The sequence below is a fragment of the Zeus faber genome, assembly GCF_960531495.2.
Source record: "Zeus faber genome assembly, chromosome: 19".
Lineage (NCBI taxonomy): Eukaryota > Metazoa > Chordata > Actinopteri > Zeiformes > Zeidae > Zeus > Zeus faber.
The window spans coordinates 8,214,256-8,236,428 of record NC_137206.1 but is presented as its reverse complement, the minus strand read 5'-3'; the positions used below and the strand labels follow the sequence as shown (position 1 = coordinate 8,236,428).

The 22,173-nt window shown below is 45.4% G+C and overlaps 1 protein-coding gene across 1 annotated transcript in view; it reads right to left on the bottom strand.

The window, feature by feature from the left end:
- The window catches only part of ntng1a (netrin g1a), a gene marked incomplete at both ends in the record, with an annotated part of 99,662 nt that overhangs the window by 50,395 nt on the left and 27,094 nt on the right, over nt 1-22,173 (bottom strand). Inside the window, one exon of the mRNA XM_080020089.1 lies at nt 9,240-9,883. Within this exon, the coding sequence (XP_079876215.1) occupies nt 9,240-9,883 (644 nt within the window). The remainder of the gene's footprint in view (nt 1-9,239; nt 9,884-22,173) is intronic.

Genomic DNA, 22,173 nt, shown 5'->3' with positions numbered 1-22,173 from the left:
ACCACGGGAAAACTTCAGGCTCCCGCCCGACTCGCCCACGCGCGGCCGCCCCACGGTCGTACTACATGCTGTGACACAGAGCTCATGGTGATTGCAGTATCGGGGATACGAGAATTTATACAATCAAGTATCAAATCCGAGACATATTGGAGATGAGTCACCCGTCGGGTTTTGCTCACAACTTGACAGCGTAACCCGGCGCGCTTGTAACCACCGTCGTCGTTGTTTTGCGCTAGCGGTGGAAATAGAGCTAGAAATGACTCATCCCGTCGCAGCTAAGCAGGGAGTTGGGTCGGGTCTTTGAGTCGTTCGTCCGACTCTCAGTTGACTTCCTTACCGTCTTTCAACCCTCTGCCCTTTCGCGGCAGCCGTCCAACTGACTTCCCTGAACCGCTCGCGGTCTTCGGTCGAACGCGCTCGCTTTTTGAAGAAGATTTTCTTAATGAGCGCTAATGAGCCATCTGAACCGGGGCTGTGATTTGACAGGAAGCACATTGGCACCGTTGCGCATTTGCGCCCTGTCGCGCGGGTATAGTCCGTCCGCCTCGGAGGGCGCGTCGGGACGGAGCGCCCCGGCGTCGCCGTCGGCCGCGCTCCGCTCGCAGATGATGCGCCGCCGTGGCCTCCGGACGCGCCGCTCGACGCTCCCGCATCCCTCCCCCTCCCTCTTTGTTTAAAATTAGTTTCCCTTTCGCTGTTTTTCCTCCTACCATTACCGCCGTCACGGTTCACAGGTGTACGACCCGGGGAGGTTTCGCCGCAGCTGGGAATACCCAATTAGTCCGATAAGAAGATGTCAGATGCCAGCTCGGCTATTCAGGCCGCCGAGCTTGCGCCGGATACACGCCCACACCTGGACGCATGCCTGGACGCGCACACACACACACACACACACACACACACACACACACACACACACACACACACACACACACACACACACACACACACACACACACACACACACACACACTCTCTCTCCTCTGCAGTGCACGTGGAAGGATGGGAGGCAGGATGTAGCGGGGGTTGGGGAAGCGAGACGGAACTCACGGTGGAGGGGAGAGAATTCTAACAAACGTGAACGGTAATTCCAACGGAGGATTGGTGGCTAGTGTTGGGGGTTTGTCGGCGTCGGGAGACCTGGGATCCCTGATTTGGCTCTGGTAAGTTTTACCCTGAGAAGACGGATGGTTCCACAACCAATAAATCACATGTCAGGGCTATTTGCAACAGGGAGCCTCGTTTTCCACTCGGCTCACCTTGTTTTGTTTTCGGCTCCGGGCCCGGAGAAAAAGCAGCCTCAATGAGGTTTGGGGTGGGGGAGGCGGGGGCGGTGAATACAGCATAGTATCACAAAATAAAAAATACATTTTGTATTTAAATTAAGGGCCGTGAGTAATAGGCCATGTCCACACTAATGCGGCCAATTCAGGCATTACAGGAGCAAAAGTACATCCGGCAATCATAATAATCATACACAATACTGTGTGTGCAGGATTCCTAAAGTTGGAGAGACTTTTCATTGAGACACAGCAAACTAAATGAATTATTATTATTAATAATAATAATAATAATAATAATAATAATAATAATCACCATCATCATCTTAATCATAATAATCATAATCATAATAATAATAATTATTAAAATTAGAATTATATTGTTATTATATGTTATTATTATTATTATTATTATTATTATTATTATTATTATTATTATTATTATTATTATTATTATACTATTAATAATAATATATTGCAGTATCATATCGCAATATTTGGTGTCTTGCAAAACATATAGAATCGCAATGACATTGTGTTGGGACCCGAGTATACGATAATACGATAATATCGTATTGTGAGATCCCTGGCGATTTCCACCCCAAACTGAAATTGCACGTTTTACCTCTCAGATGAAGCTGATGGCCTCATACTAAAGCGGGTGTTAGAAACAAAAAGGGTTTATATATCTTAACAAACTATTGAATCATGACAAATGAGAACATCAATGATAAATGACATCAACTAAACATCAACCACATATTTTTATATGGAGTACTAGTACGATTTTAATTGCCCTTATCAGAAATGTTGTACTTATCGAGTGACTCACAAAACTGACCTGTATAACATGATGATCAAATCATTTGTTTTTAACCCTAGTATTTGTTTAGAGTCGCAAATAAGAATTTATTCAGAAATGTGGCTGGAATTGTATTTTTGTGATGTGTGAAAAAAATTGTCAGGGGGGATACAGAGAAAGGGAAGAGAGAGGATGCATGGATGGATAGATGGATGAAGGGTGAGAGGGAGGCAAGGAGAGACAGACAGAAAGGAATAAAGGAGGGGTAGGGAGAGCTGAGATTTGTGGCGTTTGAGTTAAGGCAGATTGTCCGGCTCAGCCAAATCAATCTCACCGGTGGAGCCACGGGCGCGGTAAAGTAAATCCTTAAAAAAAAAAAAAAAAAAAAAAAAAGTCAGGAAGGAGCCGAAATGAAAGAAAGACATGACAAGGAGTGTGCACAGAATACTGATTTACTTGGGGGGGGGGGGGGTGCGTGGTGGTGTATGTGGTGCTGGCGACTGATCCGGATCAGGGGTGACACACGAAAGCCTTCCTCTCAACTCGCTCTGAAGCCATGATTGAAGGAGAAGAAAAATAAAAAGACGCTTTCAACTGCGGTATGTGAAGCCGTTGCTTGGCCCGCGGGTTTTCTCTGCGATAATACCTTTGCAATTGTACGGTTGCGCGTAATGATGCTGGATGCCAGGAACCCGGTATTAACAGAGCGGAACCACAAAGGCTGCTTCAAAACGGGACATGCAGATCAGGTCAGGTCGATTTGTCATAAAGGCCACTGAGTTCCATAATGCACCTATGTATTAATAATAATAATAATAATAATAATAATAATAATAATAATAATAATAATAATAATAATAATAATAATAATGATAATAATAATAAGCACACTAATAATCATAAATATTATTCTTACTACTACTTATAATAATGTTAATAATAATAATTATTATTATTTTGCAATAATAATTATTATTATTATAAAAATGACTGCAATAATAATGTTATTATATTTTACATTATAAGGGGTGTCGCCCGATACAAAGTCTGGCCTTCTGGCCTTCAGAAACCATCAAACCCACGGACATGAATGATAGTGAGTGTATTCGGGGCAGTCCAGACAAGCTGTCGTCCAAGTTTCATCCACATGGAGCTGAATTTGTGGAAGGAGTAATGAAAAAAAGAGTGTTTTTTTCACCTCTGTTAAGGCCACGTGAACACATGGCAGACTACACAGAGAAGTCACAGAGAAGCGTCACTGCCTCAATGCGTCATCATCGCCTGACCAGCGGCGCCCCCATCAATTTTTCATAGGGCTGGCACACGAAAACCCAATCCACATGTGGGGGGTTGTTTCATTTAATGAGGAAACGAAAATAAATGAATCTGCAGTAAACACACACTGTTATCATTGGTGTGAACGGAAAACCATCCTGGCGAGGCAGCATCTCTGCGAGCGTGAGCTTGACCCTCCCTACGCTCTCACAACTGCTCAACACTCGCTCGAGAGGCGAGCGATTTGGAATGGAATGGAATAGAAGAGTGGCTGAGAAATGAGCAGAGAGCGCTTCTAAAAAACAAAAAAAACAAACACATTTCAAAACTTTTGATTGGTTGGGACTCATGAGGTGATGTCAGCGGGTGGGGTGGGGGGGGGGTCAGCGATTGTATCAGGGTGGCGGTGGCCCCCCCTGCCCCCTCTTTGGGGCGCCCCCACAAGGTACCCGGGACATCCGGAACCAACTCGCAGGACGCGCCGCGGCTGCACGGCTGCAGTGCGACGGCGCCCGGACTCTCTAGTTATCGTTCCCGGGGTTAAAAAAAAGGGAATTTAAGACAGAGACTCCCGAAATGCAAGCAGTTTATTAACTGTCTGAGCAGAGGGGAGAACACGCTGGATCACTGCAACCCCCCGCAACGCGACACAGATGTCAAATATCAGCGTCTGAGAGGACAGCTGTATGCCGACACCCACCAGGGTGAAAAACAAAAAAAAAACATTGCCTTTTATATTTCTACAGATACCTATGTCTTTATTTACCTGTACATCCCAGCATACATTTGTATTAGTCCTTAGATATTAAGCCAAAATCCAATTAATGGTAGTCTACTAGACGTTACTACTACATAGCCAAAATCAGATGTGTCAATATAACATAAGGGTGTATTCCATTACAGACAATTCATTTGGTTGTATGTCTTCCTGAATTGGAGCTAGTTATAACAATAAGCATAATAAATTACACAGTGAAAGGAACATGTATTAATTGTGTCTGTGTTGTGAAATAATTGCATTATTTTTGTTTTTGTGTTCTCGATGCCACAGAGAAGCCAATGTCTCATACTGCAGAGAACGTCTACCCGGTACACACATTGCTTTGTTTTTGTTTCATTCAATTAGGAAAATAGATACGTCTATGATAAAAAAACAAAAACAAAAAAAACAGTTATTATTGGCTTTGACTGGAGGAACGGGGAACCCTGGTTATATGTCATCTTGAATTGTAGTTAGTTATAACATTAATCTTAATGAATTCATCAGTATTGCGAACAGGGCTGCAGCTAGATTTATTATAATAATAATTATAATGATGATGATGATAATAATAATAATAATAATAATAATAATAATAATAATAATAATAATAATAATAACAAATTATTATTATTATTATTATTATTATTATTATTATTATATTTTATATTTTTATATAAATCATTAATAATTAGCATTATATCATTATTATAACAAGTTTTCCAATGAAACAATAATAATAATACGATTATCATTAATACTAGTGATATTAATTAGCTGGTATTATTAAGTATTATTATTATTACTACTAATAATGCTAAAAATAATGTTTTTGTAATAATAATAATAATAATAATAATAATAATAATAATAATAATAATAATAATAATTATACATATTATGATTATTAGGATTGTTATTATTAGCATTCATATTTGTTCATAATTAATTATGAATTAACACGCAGACTAAACGAAAGCCCTGCACCATATTTGTTGTTGCATAGCACTGTGTCAGGATGATAAATGGTGCAAAGGAATGAGTGGGATGTATTTCCAACACCTCACGTGCCCCGCCAGCCTTTGCAAGAAAACCCGCCCACCCACCTCCGCCCGAAACTCACACCGGGGTCGGGGCGAGGTCACGCCGCTATAACCCGGTAACACACATTAGCGCCACAGTTATGGGGTTTAAGGGCACGTCCCGCTTCTGGGGGCGGCTGCGGCTTGAATCCGGCTACGTAGAGGCAGGTGAGCTCCCCGCGAGGCCATGCGCCGAACCGCCCTATCCCCCACCGCCCCCCACGGATACAGCAGCAAACACAAACTGCTGACGCCAAGAGAATGAGAAAAAAGGGCTGAAATGCAGAGTGCAGCACAAGGTAAATAGATGCTTATGGCGGCATAAGGGGAAGAGACAGAGAGAGAGAGAGAGAGAGAGAGAGAGAGAGAGAGAGAGAGAGAGAGAGAGAGAGACACACACACACACACACACACAAGAGATTAAAGGAGGCCAGACAAGCAGAATGACTTATTTAAGTTGGGAAGTGGGCAGGAAGAGACGTGAAATTAGCACAAATGGATTATCTGTCTGAGCGTGGGCAGGGCCTAAGAGCAGAGCCAAGCAACCGCTTGGGGAGGGGAAAGAGCGAGAGGAAGAGCAAGGAAAAGCGAAAAGAAAAAAATTAAAAAAAAGATTTTTTTTTTTTGTTTGTTTCTCCCCCTGAAGGGAGATCCAAACGATCCATCACTCGCCAAACTGCTGATCTATGATCTGTAATGGAAACAACAACGGCGTGAACCCCGACAATCCAAACGACAAATCCATTATTCATTCACAGTGACCTGGTTTCATTTGGAGAAAAAAAAGTCCCTTAAAATGCTTACATATAATAAGAACAATGACTAATAGGAATAATAATAGAAGTGGATAATAGTAACAAGACGTCTATTTATACGGGGCTTAAAGAAAATTTCACAGAGCGCTTTGACGGACGCGGCAGAAAGCGCAACTCTCGGCGGAACGAGGCGACGGGGGACAGGGATTTGACGCAAACGAGGGACGAGAGGGAGGGTGCGACGCCAAGAAAAAATGTGAAAGAACTAAAAGATGAAACGACGACAAAACATCACATGAGCGAGCGGGGTTTTGGGAGGCGATTTTGAAAGACGTGGCTAAATCCGCCGGGCCGCTGCCATACCACTCCGTCACGGCCCTCAAGGTCCCCGTGAGACCAGGGCCACACAATGAGCTTTATAAATAAATAATAACATTAAAATAAATTCATAAATAGACAAATAAATTACAAATAAATAAATAAATAAATACATAGATAAATACATAAAAAATAAACAAATAAATAAATAAATAAACAAACAAACAAATAAATAAATAAATAAAGAACATAGTTGTCAGCTGGTCATTTCAAAAGGAACGCCCCTGACATTTCAAAAAGAGATCAGCATCCCTTTCGACGAGCAAAGGCCATGGCAGATTTCCAACTCTCCAAACCACGGTCCACCCGGCGAGGGAACCAAAGCCAACTCACTGGTTTGGCTCCTTTCTTCGGCGTCTCCTTTTGGGAATCGCAGGGTTTTGTTTTGCGAGCTGCTCCGGGCTGGCGGACGCACGTCGAATAGCAACCGGCGCCGCATGAGCCGGACGCGATTCCGTGGCCCCCAAAGGAAGTCGGCCAGCCTCCCTAATAACTAATTCTGCTGCTTCAGGTGAATTACCTCCCGGCCCTCCGCCGCCGACCGCAGCAAAAGTGAACGTGAACCCTTGAGGTTGCTGCTGACCTTCCCTGATAATGCCCCGCGGCACCGGTCTGCTTGGGAAATTGAATCACACCTCCCACAGGCGCAAAGGCAAATTGGTGAAACAAACTTTCCTCCCCTTTCGTTTTTTTGTTTTTTTTTCTCTTTCCTGTATAGTCTCTATAGGGAAAAAAGCCCCGTTTGAATTGTTATTGGACACAGCCGGAACGGGACGGAGCCTCGCCGTTCGCGCGAGCCGCAAAATGTCCGACGTCCGAGGGGAACGACTAAAAATCTCCGGCGTGATCGGGAGCAAAATAACAAACCGCGCGGCGGGACGCTTCAATGCGGAGAATATATATGTTCCAGAAATTTGGACACGCCGTCTTTGGCACACAGCCAAGGCCAGATGCCTCTGTGCCACCCTTTACAATTCCGGTGGCAATCTGCCTCGTCGCTGGCTCGCTTGAGGGCCACGAAATGCCGTAGCGTCTCTTTTTACGGTAAAGTGAGCCTTCCTACAGCCATTTCTAATGGGTCTAATCTCTATGTGTGTGTTTGTGTGTGTGTGTGTGTGTGTGTATGTGTGTTTTTCCCGGGGGAGGGGGGGTGGGGGGCGGGTGGTGTAGGAGGGCCGACAGTGGAAGTCTGGAGACTACATGTTTATCCCAGGAGTGTCGGAAAGGGGGAATGGGACCGGGTTTGTGTCTCCATGTATAATTCAGGACAGAACTCCCCCACTCCCGCCGCTCCCTCCCTTCAGAGACACTACTTTGCTGAGCGAGAGAGAGAGAGAGGGAGAGAGAGGGAGGGAGAGAGAGAGAGAGAGGGAGAGAGAGAGGGAGGGAGAGAGAGAGAGAGAGAGAGAGAGAGGGGAGGGCACAAGTCTTTTAGGATTCTGAAACTTCTCCGGCTTTAATTACACTGTATTGATCATAGGAGGGAGCGAGAAAGAGGAGGAGGAGGAGAGCAGAGAGGAAAAATAAAGAGAGAGAGAAGGAGAGAGAGAGAGAGAGAGAGAGAGAGAGAGAGAGAGGGAGAGAGACAGGGAGCAAGGGAGCGTGTGCCTACAAAATTGCCGGCCACAGTTACTGTACCTAGAGAAAAGATAAGCAGAGCTATTATGCCAAAATCAGACAGCAGATAATTGGAAAAGCCTCCCTAGTTTCCCCCCTGTGCTCACTCTCTCTCTCTCTCTCTCTCTCTCTTCACCTCCCTCTCTCACTCTTCCCCCCTTTTTATTTTATCTTACCCGCAACACAATAAAACTGCGACAGCAGCGTGCGTGTCTGACGGGCGGCTCCATGCTCGGTTAGATTTTTAATATCTTACATTGATCGGGAGGGCGGTCCCCTCCTTGTTAACCGGGCTGTAACAGCGCTGTTGGTTTTCGACGGATGGAGGGGACGGATGGAGGGGACGGATGCGGGACGGACGACAATAAAAAGAGGGGACCGCTTCTGCAAACTTTACGATCGTCCTCTTCGGTGTCCTCGGCTTGACCTACTTTGGCTCTGGGAGAGACCCCCGTTCCCCTCAACCAACGAGACGGGAGGGAGTCAGAGGAGAGAAGGGTTCTCGTGTCCCTCCTCACCCCGAAGAAGAGTTGAATAGTCAAGCTACCACATGGGTCGGACTCCGTCTTCATGCTCATGTGCGAGGTGTCAAAAACAGCCGTCCGCCAAAGTCTTGTCTCGCGGCCTTCAGCTCCAGTATCCCAGGACTAAAGTTGTGTTCCGTTCGTCTGTGGTGCTGTGCCGCGATTCTCTCACGTGTGAAAAGCCCAACAATAGTAATTAAATCATTCAATACATTTCCCTCTCCCCGACAACCAAACACACGTCGGTTCAATTGGAAAAAAAAATAAAATAAATGGCACCGTGTAAAAGAGACCCACTTAAGCCCGTGCCCCGGTGACTCCTGCGTTGGCCTCCGCAAAAAGAGGGGGGTGTTGGCTTTTTCTGTGGTTTTTCGGGTTTAAGGACTCTCTGGGGAGGCCATACATCAAACACTAATTAGAACTCGCGGTGACCTGACAGCCGAGATGCTACATTTAATGTCTTCCACGGGCTAACGGACAGCTGAGTGAGTTTGTCGTCCTAAATGGACTGGTTCAGCAAGCCCCGAGCAACTTAGTTAATTAAGACATGCTGACAACGGGTGAACCGTGCACTTTGTTACAAACGGCTTGCCTAATTGGGAAGCGTGGTGATGATAAATGTATTTCGATTTAACGCTGGCCACGACGCAATGCAACCAAGCATCAGCAACGATCGCAGAATGTCGTCCGGTGTACTGACAGATGAAGGTACGACCTTTGTTTACAACCGTTAGAGAACAAGAGTTTTCCTCAATTAAAGCCTTACCTGCCCTGGACTTTGATGTCGGAGATGGCGTAAAAGTATCTGGACAGGTTGTTCTCGTCCACCATGGTGGCCCCCGTGGCCGGACGGAGGAGACGCACCCGCAGGTCGGTGATGGTGAAGAAGTCTCTCAGGTTCTTGGTGGTGTCCAGCTGGCCGTACAGCGATGCCATGTTGTGGAGGCGGGGCCCGGCGAACAGCGCAAAGCGGTCCTTGATCTCGAAGCGCACCGTCTTGTCGTACTTCCACACGTAGCCCCGCGAGTACTCTTCGGTGCAGATGATGTCGAGCAGGGTGTGCTGGGTGAGATCCTGCGCCGTCTTGGGCTCCATGGTGAAGGCGTCCAGGCAGTCGGTGGCGTAGAACTGGTAGGGCTGCCAGGTCCGACCGTAATCCAGTGACTTCTCCAGGACCATCTGCTCAGGCCGGCCCGACTCGAAGGTGAAGACGATGTCGTCGGTCAGCTCGATGGTCTTATTCCAGGAGAGGGTGATGTTGACGAGCAGGGCCTTGGGGTACTTCTTCCAGGACGTGGATTGCCAGAACGTGGTGGGGTTGCGCCCCTCGAAGTCAAACATGAGCTCCGGAGGGTGCGCCAGTTCCTCTGTGCTGGCGTCACATTCGTTGTTGCACATGTACGGGTTCTCCTACGCAAACAAGACAAAAAAGAAAGAGAAGGGTGGAGTTAGTCATCATGGCCGAGAAGGATAACAAAACATCAGACCGATTTCTGGGCTGATTGATTAAAGAATAATAACTGATGACTGGCTTCTATTTCTCCCGTGACACAGTTTCATCGGTGGATCAATCTATATGCCTTTCCAGTCCTGTCCAGGCGCTGATGAGGCACACTCGCTGAATCCAGATGAGCGTCTGAGGACAAGAGCGCTACATGATGGGTTTTGTGTGGCTTGTAAGTGTATACCGGTGCCCACGGTGTTATGTGAAGAATTTCATCTTCCGTGGAGCTGCCCACCCGCCATCCCACCCCACTCCACCCCGTCCTGTTTACCAAGCCTCTCCTCGTACGCCGCCTTTGCATCGCGACCGCAAATAGCCAAAAAGCCATCTCCAGCGGGTTCAAATCTGTTTTTATGGGCCTTCTCGTTCATGAATTTAAACTACCTGCCCCGCTCGCCATTATTGACAACAACTGTAGGGGGATGACGCTTTTTTTGGGCGAAATTGCAGACGAGATTGATGCGAAGTACGAGACCTATTAAGCTCGTGCACAGCGGACATCAACTCAAGGTTATTCCACTCCAGGTTAGGACTGGAGTGGAATAATTACGTCTCGGCGTGGCTGCGAGACACGATCTGCATTCGGGCGCAAAGCAAAGATTTTCCAGCCTGAATTCTGAGGAGTGTTCTCGCCGCGACAAACACGCCAATTGAGTGTCACTATTAATTCCGTGCTGTTTATGGGCGTTACACACATTATGACGCTGCGCGACAATTTCGTGCCCGCTCGTCCCCGGATGCCAAATTATTCAAGCTGCGAGGTGTAAATAAATCCCGCGCCGGTGATCACGCACGCGCCCGCTTCCTTTTTTTGCGCCCGCTCTACGTTTTGACCGGCGCAGAGGCTGTGGCGCAAATCCAGCAGGTCTTTTCTCCCGAAATAGGTCCTCCCGCAAAACATTCATCCGTGTGTGCGGGCGGGCGGTGTTCACCCTGCGCTCCTCCCGGGGGCCTGATCTAGCTGTCGGCTGGGAGGGAGCCCGGCATGAGGAGGAGGAGGAGGAGGCCCTCCACCGAGCGGTGCTACAAGCTCCAATTCATCAGGACAAGGCAATCCTCTAACTTGATTAGGTAGGAGATGTCGCCCTGTGTGTGTGTGTGTGTGTGTGTGTGTGCGCGTGTGTGTGTGTGTGTGTGTGTGTGTGTGTGTGTGATTGTGTGTGTCTGAGTTCTACAGAGAGAGACAGACGGAGAGCGAGACGACTCAAGTCAGAGAAAGAAGGCGAAGGAAAGGAATCGGCGGCGCCTCAAGCTCTCGTCGATTTCCAGGCCACGCGACGTCCAAGTGGACGGGGGAGTGGACCATCGTTTAAGGGGCCAGCGGCAGCGCCCGTGAAGGGGGGGGGGGGGGGGAGGCGGGCCGGCCCGGCTGACTGGCTGCCAAGCGGAAATTTCCGCTCGGGTTCCAGGGGCCCGGCGTGGCGCGGGAGGGGGTTGGGGACGGCATCAACGGGAGCATCTGGTGCCATGACGGACCCAGGAGCAGATGTTGAAAACGGGAGGGGCATCTGCGGCGAGGTGTGTTTCTTTCCGATGCACCGGACCCTCAGGGGAAAGGAAGGATACTCCGCGGTGTCTGATCCGTTCCGAAACTTCGCAGTCGATCCGTGGCGATCAAAATAAAAAAAAAAGATCAAGAGAAGCGGATGGGGGGGGGATTTATTTCCTACGTGTGAGACTGGCATCTGTGTTCTGTTTCTGGCTGGACCAGTGATAACACCAACACCCAGACACACACACACACACACACACACTCTTTTTCTCCACTATCAATGGCCGCACATCTCTGTAATCAGACAAAGATGTATCCGCATCGATCCCTTCCAGCCAGCGGTCTGGAAATGTGCTGCGCGTAGCACCTGGCAACCTTGGCCGGCCGATCGAGCCGCTAAACCCCCGAACACGCGGGTTAAAAACCTTTCATTACAGTCTCCCCTGCCCCTCGCCTAACACCAAAATACCGCCTTTATGAAGATCAATAACCCTGCGCCGCCTTCAGCCGGAGCAGAGAGTCGAGTGGGGGGGTGCGGCGAGAAAAATTGCTGAGTCGGCCGCACGAAAGTCAGTGGCAGACTTTTTTTTTTTTTGCGTTTGACTCTATTACCGGATTAATGGCTCGGCGCGTTGAAATAACCGACCGGCACCGTGTCACATGTGTATTAACGGGAGACGATCCCATTCATCCCGATCTGATGATATACGGTGGGTGGGGGTGGGGTTTTAGGGGGTCGGGGTCAATGCTGAATTGCCGCTAATAGAGACACCCCGGATCCACCAACAGCGGCCCCCACCCGCCCTCCCCGCCACCACCGCCGCCGCCCCAGAACACACAGGCTTAATCCCATTTCCGTCATGAATGAAAGCGAGGGATGAGGGCGCGCGTGTGTCGAGTTTTTAAAAGCGCTGAAATGTGTGAGAGCATCCGCTCGGGGACAGCGTGCGCTCGTCTTTCACCAAATCATCATCAATTTGCTGCGATGCGCTTGTCAGCCTCCGCGTTATCGGCAAATTGTCCACCTGGCTGAGGAGCGTCGGCCTGATGAGGCTGAGCGGGCTCCTTTTGAAGAGCGGACGGGTTGTGCCCGCACCAACCACAGCCCCCTGTTCGCGGGACAGATGTCTGTCGCCGCGTGTAGCCCGGGCGGCATATTGCATCCGCCCGTCCGTCCGAAACCTCCCGCACTCCGCCTTTTCCTCCACCTCCTTCCTTTCCCTTTCCCCAACACAACATCCCATCGCGTGAAATATGTGTTCACTTTGAAATGACAATAACTTACAGTAAGTTGTAGACTCCACCGAGTGCACTGGTCTGCGCTATCTATCTATCTATCTATCTATCTATCTATCTATCTATCTATCTATCTATCTATCTATCTATCTATCTATCTATCTTTCTATCTATCTTTCTATCTTTCTATCTATCTATCTATCTATCTATCTATCTATCTATCTATCTATCTATCTATCTATCTATCTTTCTATCTTTCTATCTATCTTTCTATCTTTCTATCTATCTTTCTATCTTTCTATCTATCTTTCTATCTTTCTATCTATCTATCTATCTATCTATCTATCTATCTATCTATCTATCTATCTATCTATCTATCTATCTATCTATCTATCTATCTATCTATCTATCTATCTATCTATCTTTCTATCTTTCTATCTATCTTTCTATCTTTCTATCTATCTATCTATCTATCTATCTATCTATCTATCTATCTATCTATCTATCCATCCGTCCATCCATCCGCCTCATTGGGGCTCAGGAAACATCTGTTGTTGATGGTGGAGGCACGAGGCGATGCAGCTGAGACAATGCTCCCCGACCAAACAAACAGATATCCGCCTGCCAGTTGCCCGTCATTCCCGCTCTCCTTAACACGCACAAGGGGCTTGAGGTAGACTGCCAGAGATAATATGACAGGGAGACAAAGACAAAGACAGCGAGGAAGAGAGAGAGAGAGCGAGAGAGAGAGAGAGAGAGAGAGACTGGCGGTTTATCAGTAAATGCCACGGCCCAGGAACTCTTAATGAGAAAGGGGAGAAAATGGTCTCGCTCCTCCTGCTTTTTCAGGTGTGGGAATAAAATGAAAGAAAAAAATAAAATAAAATAGAAACACCCCGGTATCTTTCCAAAGTCCCTGGATCTGAGTACGGGCACGAGCCCTCCCTTCCTTCCTCCCTCCCTGCACTCTGCTGCTTCCTGCATCTTCAACATATCTCCTCCTCAGTTATATTTTCATTCCATTTTTTACCTTTTGTTTTAGACATCCACAGACTATGTATTTTAGATAACATCATTTTAAGTATATATTTCACATTGATTTTCTCCTTTTCTTTAAAGCTTGCTATTTCTTATCTGCGTGAATTTTTTTTTTTTTAGCTGAAATGAGCTAAAAACGCGACTTATACTTGCTTACGCTCCCTATATGTTGCATGTCATAATGCAACATATTGGGATCTTAGGGTTGCTTTATAGAAGGTCTTAAGCTTCTTTCACACATAATCAGGTGCGGAAATTTTCCAGAGTTACCCTTTCACACATGTAGCCCAAAACCGGAGATTGTCTATCACAGGCGCGTTTACCACAGTTGGTTTAACGCACGGTGAGCGAAGGAGGACATCCAGTGAACGAGGGTGAGAAGAGTCTGCCATTTATTCATTTTTTATTTTTTTGCAATTATTGCAATTTGTTTTTGGAATGCAAGTAACATATAAATATAATAGAAAGGACATTTCCATATTAGTTATACAGTATGTTGGGTCCTATCTAAACTCAGTGAGAGTTACAGGTTGCATTACACTGAAACTTGGTGACAGTCCCATATTCAATGTTATTGGAACTCAGTGACGGTTCCATGTTGTATTTTATTTTATTGGAACTCTTAGAGGCAGTTTCATGTTCTATTATTGTTCCATAGTGAATAATGAACAATAATGAACAATAACAAACATAGTGTCAAAATCAGCAATCTCACTATTGTGGTGAAATTGCAGTGGTAGTCAATTATGTGCTGCTGTCAATGCGTTTGCCATTGACGTACAGCAGATATACCCAATGAGACCAAATCATAAGAAAATTTGATTTCTCCGATCACAGATACAAACTCAAAATTATTGGACAACAATTTTTTATTATGAACATAAAATTGAATGAAAATCTGAATCGGGAGGTGAGAAATCGGAATTGGCCAAGAGTTGCAATCGGTGCATCTCTATCAGTAATTGTGACTTTTTTTGCATTGATACTCTATGTATTTGGACGCATCTGCAATATAAACATATATTATCTTCTTCTTCTTTGTCTTTGTATGTTATGACATAAACTACCCTTCTTCACCCTCGGCGCGTGGGCGTGTTGATGACGTCTCTGTCGTGCCAGTCGCATGATAGAGACGTCATCAACACGTGACATTTGCACGCCCACTTGCTCGCCGGGAATTCTGCCGACAATCACCTGCTCTGTTCACACATAGCGCTGAATCGGACATTACGCACACTTTGCACTGGGGTGCCGGCTGGGTGAAATCTGGTTAATGTCCGGTCCAGCTGATTCATTCATTTGCGTTCACACACACAGCTCCCCCGGGTAATGTCCAGAGGAATTTCAAGGTTGCGGTGCATGTGTGGAAGCAGCTAGAGATATATGTGTGAGTGAGTTTGTGTGTGTGCCTGCCACATTATAAGGACCTCAAGCTCCCTCTTAGTAGGGGGAGGGATAATTTAATGTTGTCGTATATCGTCTTTCATCGGTATCATATTTGGGATTATGAATTCCTAAGTAGATATGAGTGATAAATATATCCGTAAAACGCTAAATTCCCCGTGATTCATTGCTCGTGATATTAAATTCTTTCAACACAGCACAGCCCTAATTCTGCTCCCGTATGAGGGCTCTTGTTTAAGCACCTCCATCGCTCCCCATCTCTCTCTCTCTCTCCCTCTCTCTGTCCTCTCTCTCTCTCTCTCTCTCTCTCTCTCTCTCTCTCTCTCTGCCACTCATCTATCCCACCCTCTTTGCTCGATGCCTCCCCCGGAGATCCGATTTCTCCCTCACATGCATAATCTCTCTGTCTCTTTCGCACCGAGCACACGTATTTCTTCCATCTCATAACCCTCCCGCAGTCCCGCACCCTATCTCTCTCTCTCTCTCTCTCTCTCTCTCTTTCTTTTTCTCTTTCCTGTGTGTGTGTGTGTGTGTGTGTGAGGGGGAGGCGACAGTGGTGTCTAAGGGTCAAAGCTTTTCCGCGTTGCATTTAAGAGACCTTGTGTCGTAAAGCACCCCATCTAATTTTCCACACCCCCATCTGATCTCTCTATCTCCCTCCCTCTCTCTTTCTCCCTCATTTCTCAAAGTTGCTGCTTTCGCCCTGTTTCACGGACGTATACGCGAGGAATTTGTCGTGGGAAAGATCGGTGCATTGCTGTACAGACAATGCGCTTAAAAGTCTGGGGAAAAAATAAAAAAAAAAATTCAGCAAACAAGAAAAGTCCATTTTTTATTTTATTTTTTTTACAAATGTACAAAAAGAAATGCTCCCCCAAAAAGACGAAACCAATAGCCATATATAGACCGGAAAAATATACAGAACATACAGTACAAAAAAGGTTTCTATGCACAGGAAAAATCTTACTTAAAATGTCTTCCAGCATTTCTCAGTTTCTCAGGAAAAATAGCGTGGTTTTCAAATTTCACACCCAAAATACAAACTGGGATATTATTTTTATTTAGATAAAAAAAAATCCATATCATCCTTATGGCTGGATTGGACCCCTGGCACATGAGGAACTCCACGCTCACGTTATCAGGAATTGTGTGAAATTTGAGTCACAAGAGTATCCCAAGGTGTACGAGAGCAGCGCTCTTTTAATTTTATTTTTTTTTATCATGCGCTCCGGCGCACAAGCTGGCCACCCCGACAAAATCGTTCACACGGGAGGGCATTCACATGCTCTACCCTAAAAATAAATAAATAAATAAATAGATAAAAAAGAAATAAAACAGCGCAATTGAATATGAAGCTTCGACCCCAGTCCAAACGGGAGTATTATCCAGCCCCGGCACTCATTAGAGGTTATGAGGCAGGACGATGTGTAAATGTCCCTCCCTTTTTAAGCCTTTGGCAGGAACTGGCGGCGGAGCATTTTGGCAGTTCATGAGCCTTAAAGAAACCACTGCCGGGAAGGAATGCCTATCAGGGGGGGGGCTCATATTCTATTAGCTCTCTTCCCTCATATGGGGGCTACAAGGGCCCCAGAGCGCTACCGGGGACACGGATCGGAAGCTGCGATGATGGGTGCCTCCCCCCCCGTTTAGGAGATGTTATATGGTCCCGGGCACTACTGTAGGAAAGCGAGACGGCCATCCCAGCCGAGAGCCTCTTTATCTCCATAGTCGGGGTATGGAGTGTGTGGGTCCAGAGCAGTAAATGTGACAGGACATAACGGAGCGCGACGCGGTGACAACTACGCCGACTCTCTAATGAAGGGTCTGAAGTTCATTTGGCCGGAATATTTTCGCCTTGGCTGACTTCTCGCCATCCATTATTTTCCTCGACAGTTCGGAGAAATGAAGGAATCTTCGGAGCAGGTGATTTTCTTTAAAGAAAATAAAATAAATAAAATAAAAAAACGCCGCAAGATAATGTACATACAGCTCCACCTCTGCATCCTCTGAACTCCTCTGACAAGCCGAACAGGGTTGACTTACGTGGTCCAACGCGTCCGCTCTCTGCAATTCCCCATAATGACATTTTTTTAAAAAGCGGTCTCGACGGGGCCTTTTAACTGCCATCGCTCAGATGCTGGCACCGAGAGCCGTCCGCGTTTTTCTTATATTCCCCGTCGATGTCCCGGCTTTTTGGCCGAAGTCCTGCCGTGAGTGCTGCAGTCCAACATTGTCACTCCGCGCTTGATATTTGTGAAAACACAAGCTGTATCATTTCCTGCGTCGCGGCGCTGTTGCTGGCCAGTGAACTATCCAGTACACAAGCCAGTCCATGTAATGGTGACGATCTGACGAAGGATGATTCCAAAACGAATACTATTACTTATAGTAAAAAGAGAGCACAAGGGCGTCTGTGATTGACTGTATTGTGAAAACCTCAAATAGTAACAATAAAAATATCAATGACAATAATAATACGAATACTAATACTACAGCTACTAAAAATAATTCTCACACCTTTTTCCGGATGAGTTCAATTTGGATAAATATTCAACTTTTTAACAGAGCACAATGAACTTGTGCCGCAAATATAAACGTGTCTGTTATATTGTCCTATGTATTAACTCTTATTGCAGAGCTCACTGCGTCCAAAAAAGAAATTAAAAATTAGCCGAAAATGATGAATATAATGTATAATATCAGCATGTGGAGGACCCCGCCAGTACACATAGGATTTCATTTGGTTAATCTGGGAAAGATATGGTAGTTGCTAATAGTTTTGTTTCATATAAATACAGTAAATATACAGTACATAAGCCAAGCTCCCTCTGAATGAATGAACTGGTTCATTTGATTTACCCTAAATGCATTTATTCCCTGGTTAAAATACACCTGGATGGAGTGAAGCTGCTGGTTGACGCCTCAGGGCTTTTTCATATTCAATATTCAGAAAGTGCAATGATCTAAATATTGTACGCATCACTCGCCGACTCGACCTTAAATGCGGCGTTTGCCAGGGTCACGCGTACGATCTCAGGGCAGAGAAAATCCCCCGGCGTGTCACAGACTACAATGAACTCCCTCTCCCCCTCTCCCCATGCCTCTCCTCCACCACACGGCACAGTGGTATAATAACGCTCGGCGCGTCCTGTATAGACGCTCCCTGGGAAGACATGGATCACTGTCACCGCCGCCGAGCGGGGAGCCGGAGACGTGGCGGCCCTGGTGCACTGGCCGCCACTGATAAGAATGAGTCATTTCATCGGCTCCACTTAAAAAAAAATAATAAAAAATTGTACAACAACCTGGAACATTTAAGTTGAGGAAAACCCCCCAAAATAGGTTCAGCAAATTAAATACATTTTTTTTTTCATGGTTCATACGACGACTTTAATCCAAATTTTCAGTGTATAGAGGCAAAACAAGGCCAAGAGGTCTAATTTTAATTTCAAAATCTGCCTTTTTAAATATTATATTTTATAAAATCTAAAAATATAAATATAAAAAACAGCTTTATTTTAATTTATTATAAAAAAAAATAATAATAATAATAACAACAATAATAATAATAATAATAATAATAATAATAATAATAATAATAATAATAACAATAATAATAATAATTATTATTATTATTGTTATTATTATTGTTATTGTTGTAATTATTATTATTATTATTATTATTATTATTATTATGATAATAGTATTAAGAATAAGAATAATGTATATATATATAAAAACATATCTTCTTTGTTTTGGGGGCTTCTCAGTCATCCCGTCTTGACCCTAATGAGGTTGCCGACTGAAAAATGCCGCGAGTGGACGTAGAGACTGCTTTGATTTTAATGAGCCCTTCTGTTTCCTCCCACAGGGTGTAACTTTAGCACCTTTATAATTATCTTACATGGGTGTCTGTCTCTGTGTGTGTGTGTGTGTGTGTGTGTGTGTGTGCGTGCGTGCGTGTATGTGTGCGTGTGTGTGTGTGTGTGTGTGTGTCCGTCCGTCTGCGATGGGGGTGATGTCGTAATGCCTTGCCTGGCTTGAAATGTCAACTCCTCCCCACACGAATTGTTGTGCTATGAACATGGATGCAGGACAGATATGGCGGCTGGAGTCCCTCGCCAGTCTGGACTCTTCCTGATGCTGACCACATTTCTACTTTATCTGTGTTGGCCATTCACCAGCACGATAACCTAATAAACCCGAAACCTCATACTTGCCATGTAATGCTATTAACGTTGCCCGCTCATCCATCGCAGCCCAGCCATCCTGGAAGGGGGAGCCCTTCCTTCCTGGGAGTTTTTCCCTTGCCCAGGTGTGTTTTAAAGACCGGGGGATGTCCTTGAATATTAAATTGATACGATGTACTTAATTATAATTATCCTAAAGTTAATTCAAAGTTCTACTAGTCTACTAGTTGTTATAGTCTTAATTAACATATATTTTGTCTTGCATTTAAATACACAGTATGACATTGATTGAAAGGAATGCTATTTCAAATAAACTACAAAAACTTCACATTACCATTAAAGTAAATCAGACACTCATATAGTCCATAATTGCATTGAGTTCCAATCGGTAAACAATGAACATTATAACTTATTCCTACAGAAGGTTTAACTGGCTGTGACGGTGAAAGACAATTGGTTTGATTTCACGATGTACGGTAAATGTACTGCAAATGTACCGTGAATGTACTGTAGATGTACTTATCGGAAGTCGCTTTGGACAAAAGCTTGTGGAAAATGACGTCACGATACGTTGTGATACAGGTGACGATGTACTGCAATTCATCACTGCAATCACTGCAAGCCGTAGTGCTCAGGCCGGATTTATTGATCCGATTGATGCGATTTTTTTGTTTGGCTGAGCACATGATTTTTTTAAATGTGGCCGACATCAGATTCCAGCGTGGAACTGGTCACGGTCCTGAACCGACCGGCACGCGCACAAGAGCCCTCCAGTTTTGCTTGGACAGAAGTGTCACCCCAAATACTGATGAGGTCTAGCCGTAGGCAGCAATTCATGTTTTTGTGGGTGGGTACTGGGGAAATTTGGTCAAATAAAATCTCAATCTAAAATAAAAACCCAATATGGGCAAATTGTGCCAGGATCCCTCCCTCAGAGGACACACACACACACACACACGCAGACACACACACACACACACACACACAAACACACACAATTTTATATCCGGTGCTATTCATAAAACGCGGCAAGCGTGGGTGCCCCCTTGCCGGGTCGGTCTATTTACGTATTTATCTATAGATTATTTATTTTCCCTCCCCACGCTGTATACGCCGCTTAACGGTGGCGGGCGGCGGCGGTGTGGGTGCGGGTGCCGCAGCGGTGGTGACCGCGGCGCCCCTCGTTCTGCTCGCCGGTTCCCATTTGACGCCGTATGATCCCGTTCAGACTGAGGTCGCATTGCAAAGAAATCGGACCTGTGTCCGATTTAGGACCACATATGAAAGTGGCCCAATTCCAGTTGAGAAGATCAGATTCCATGTGATTGGTGCTGTTCACACCGTCATGAAAAAAAAAAAAGAAAAACAGATCTGAGTCACATCTGAGTGAGAGAAATCAGATTTGGGACACTTTTTCCGGCGGTGGGAACATAGCCAATGTACGGCTGTGTTTGCCGTACCCCTGGACGCCGGGAATGATGAGCGGCAGAGCAAAGACGCCGAACTCAAATGATGGTAAATAGATGAAGATCACTTGAAAGTAAATCTAAGGGCATGAAAATCAATGTGACTTAAAAAAGAAAAAACCATCAGAAAGCAATATAATGCCCTTAGGCCCGTATTCAATTCTGGTTCTGGACATCGGAATTTTGAGGGTTCGTTTCTCATGACGTGGGTTAGGGGGAGCGGGAGGGTTAATATTTCTTATTATTTTTCGGAACAATCGGGGCTTTTAAGGAACCATTCAAATCAATAGCGTGTTAACGGCAGAGCCTCCCCTGTGTGGCTATGAAACCGCCTCTGCCCGCGCTTAGGATTCCGCTCCAGGCCTCTCTGTCAGATTACTGAAGGTCTATTTAGCCATTCTACTGGGAGAATCCTCCACCCCCACCCCCACCCCCCCCCCCCCCTCCTTTATTCTTCTGTTCACCTCCTTCCTCTCGCCCTCAATCGCTCTTTATTTTTTTCCTTCTTCTTCTTCTTCTACCACTGAATCGGAGAAAATGATTGGCAGATGACTCCGGGGAACAAGGGCGCAGTCCTTTTCCTATCGTCAAGTTCGCGGGATCACGACACTCAAACACACTGACAGGCACACGGGCGAACATGCACGCGCGCACGCACGCACACACACACACACACATACACACACACACACATACACACACACACATACACACGCGCGCGCACGCACGCACGCACGCACACACACACACATACTTTAGAGGCAAGATAGCAGATACCTGCAGAAAGAAGAGAAATATAAAAGGGAACACACACACACACACACACATACATATGAATTGATTTCCACGGTCCGCCAGAGATGAGAATGCATTTGCGAAAACATCAAAGACCGAATATCTCATCAACCAGACAATAAACAGGAGCTTAGAGGAGCGTTCAGGTCGTAAATAGTCTGAATTGTCCCGTAGCCGTGAAGTTCAACGTCATCACAATTACCCTCCAGTCACTTAGTGAGCTTTTTTATCCGAAGAAGAGCGTTATGAAGTGCATTTATCCGTGGATCACGGTCGTTACTGCCGAGCCTCCAATGAGAATAAAAATGATGATAAATAAGAGTTGAATACTTTTTTTTCTGTGTTTATATTAAGAACAAACACAAAAAAAGACTTTCAGAATCGTATAAGCACTGCAAAACATCAACGTCCACGAAGAACGTTTTTTCAATGGAATTCATGGAATTTCTTAAATAAAAAAATGTATAATAATAATAATAGTAATCAAGAGGAACGGGTCAGAATGCATATCTACCTTTACGAGGAATTTGTTACAGCGAGGATAATTCACGGCGTCTAATAAAAATATAAAAGTA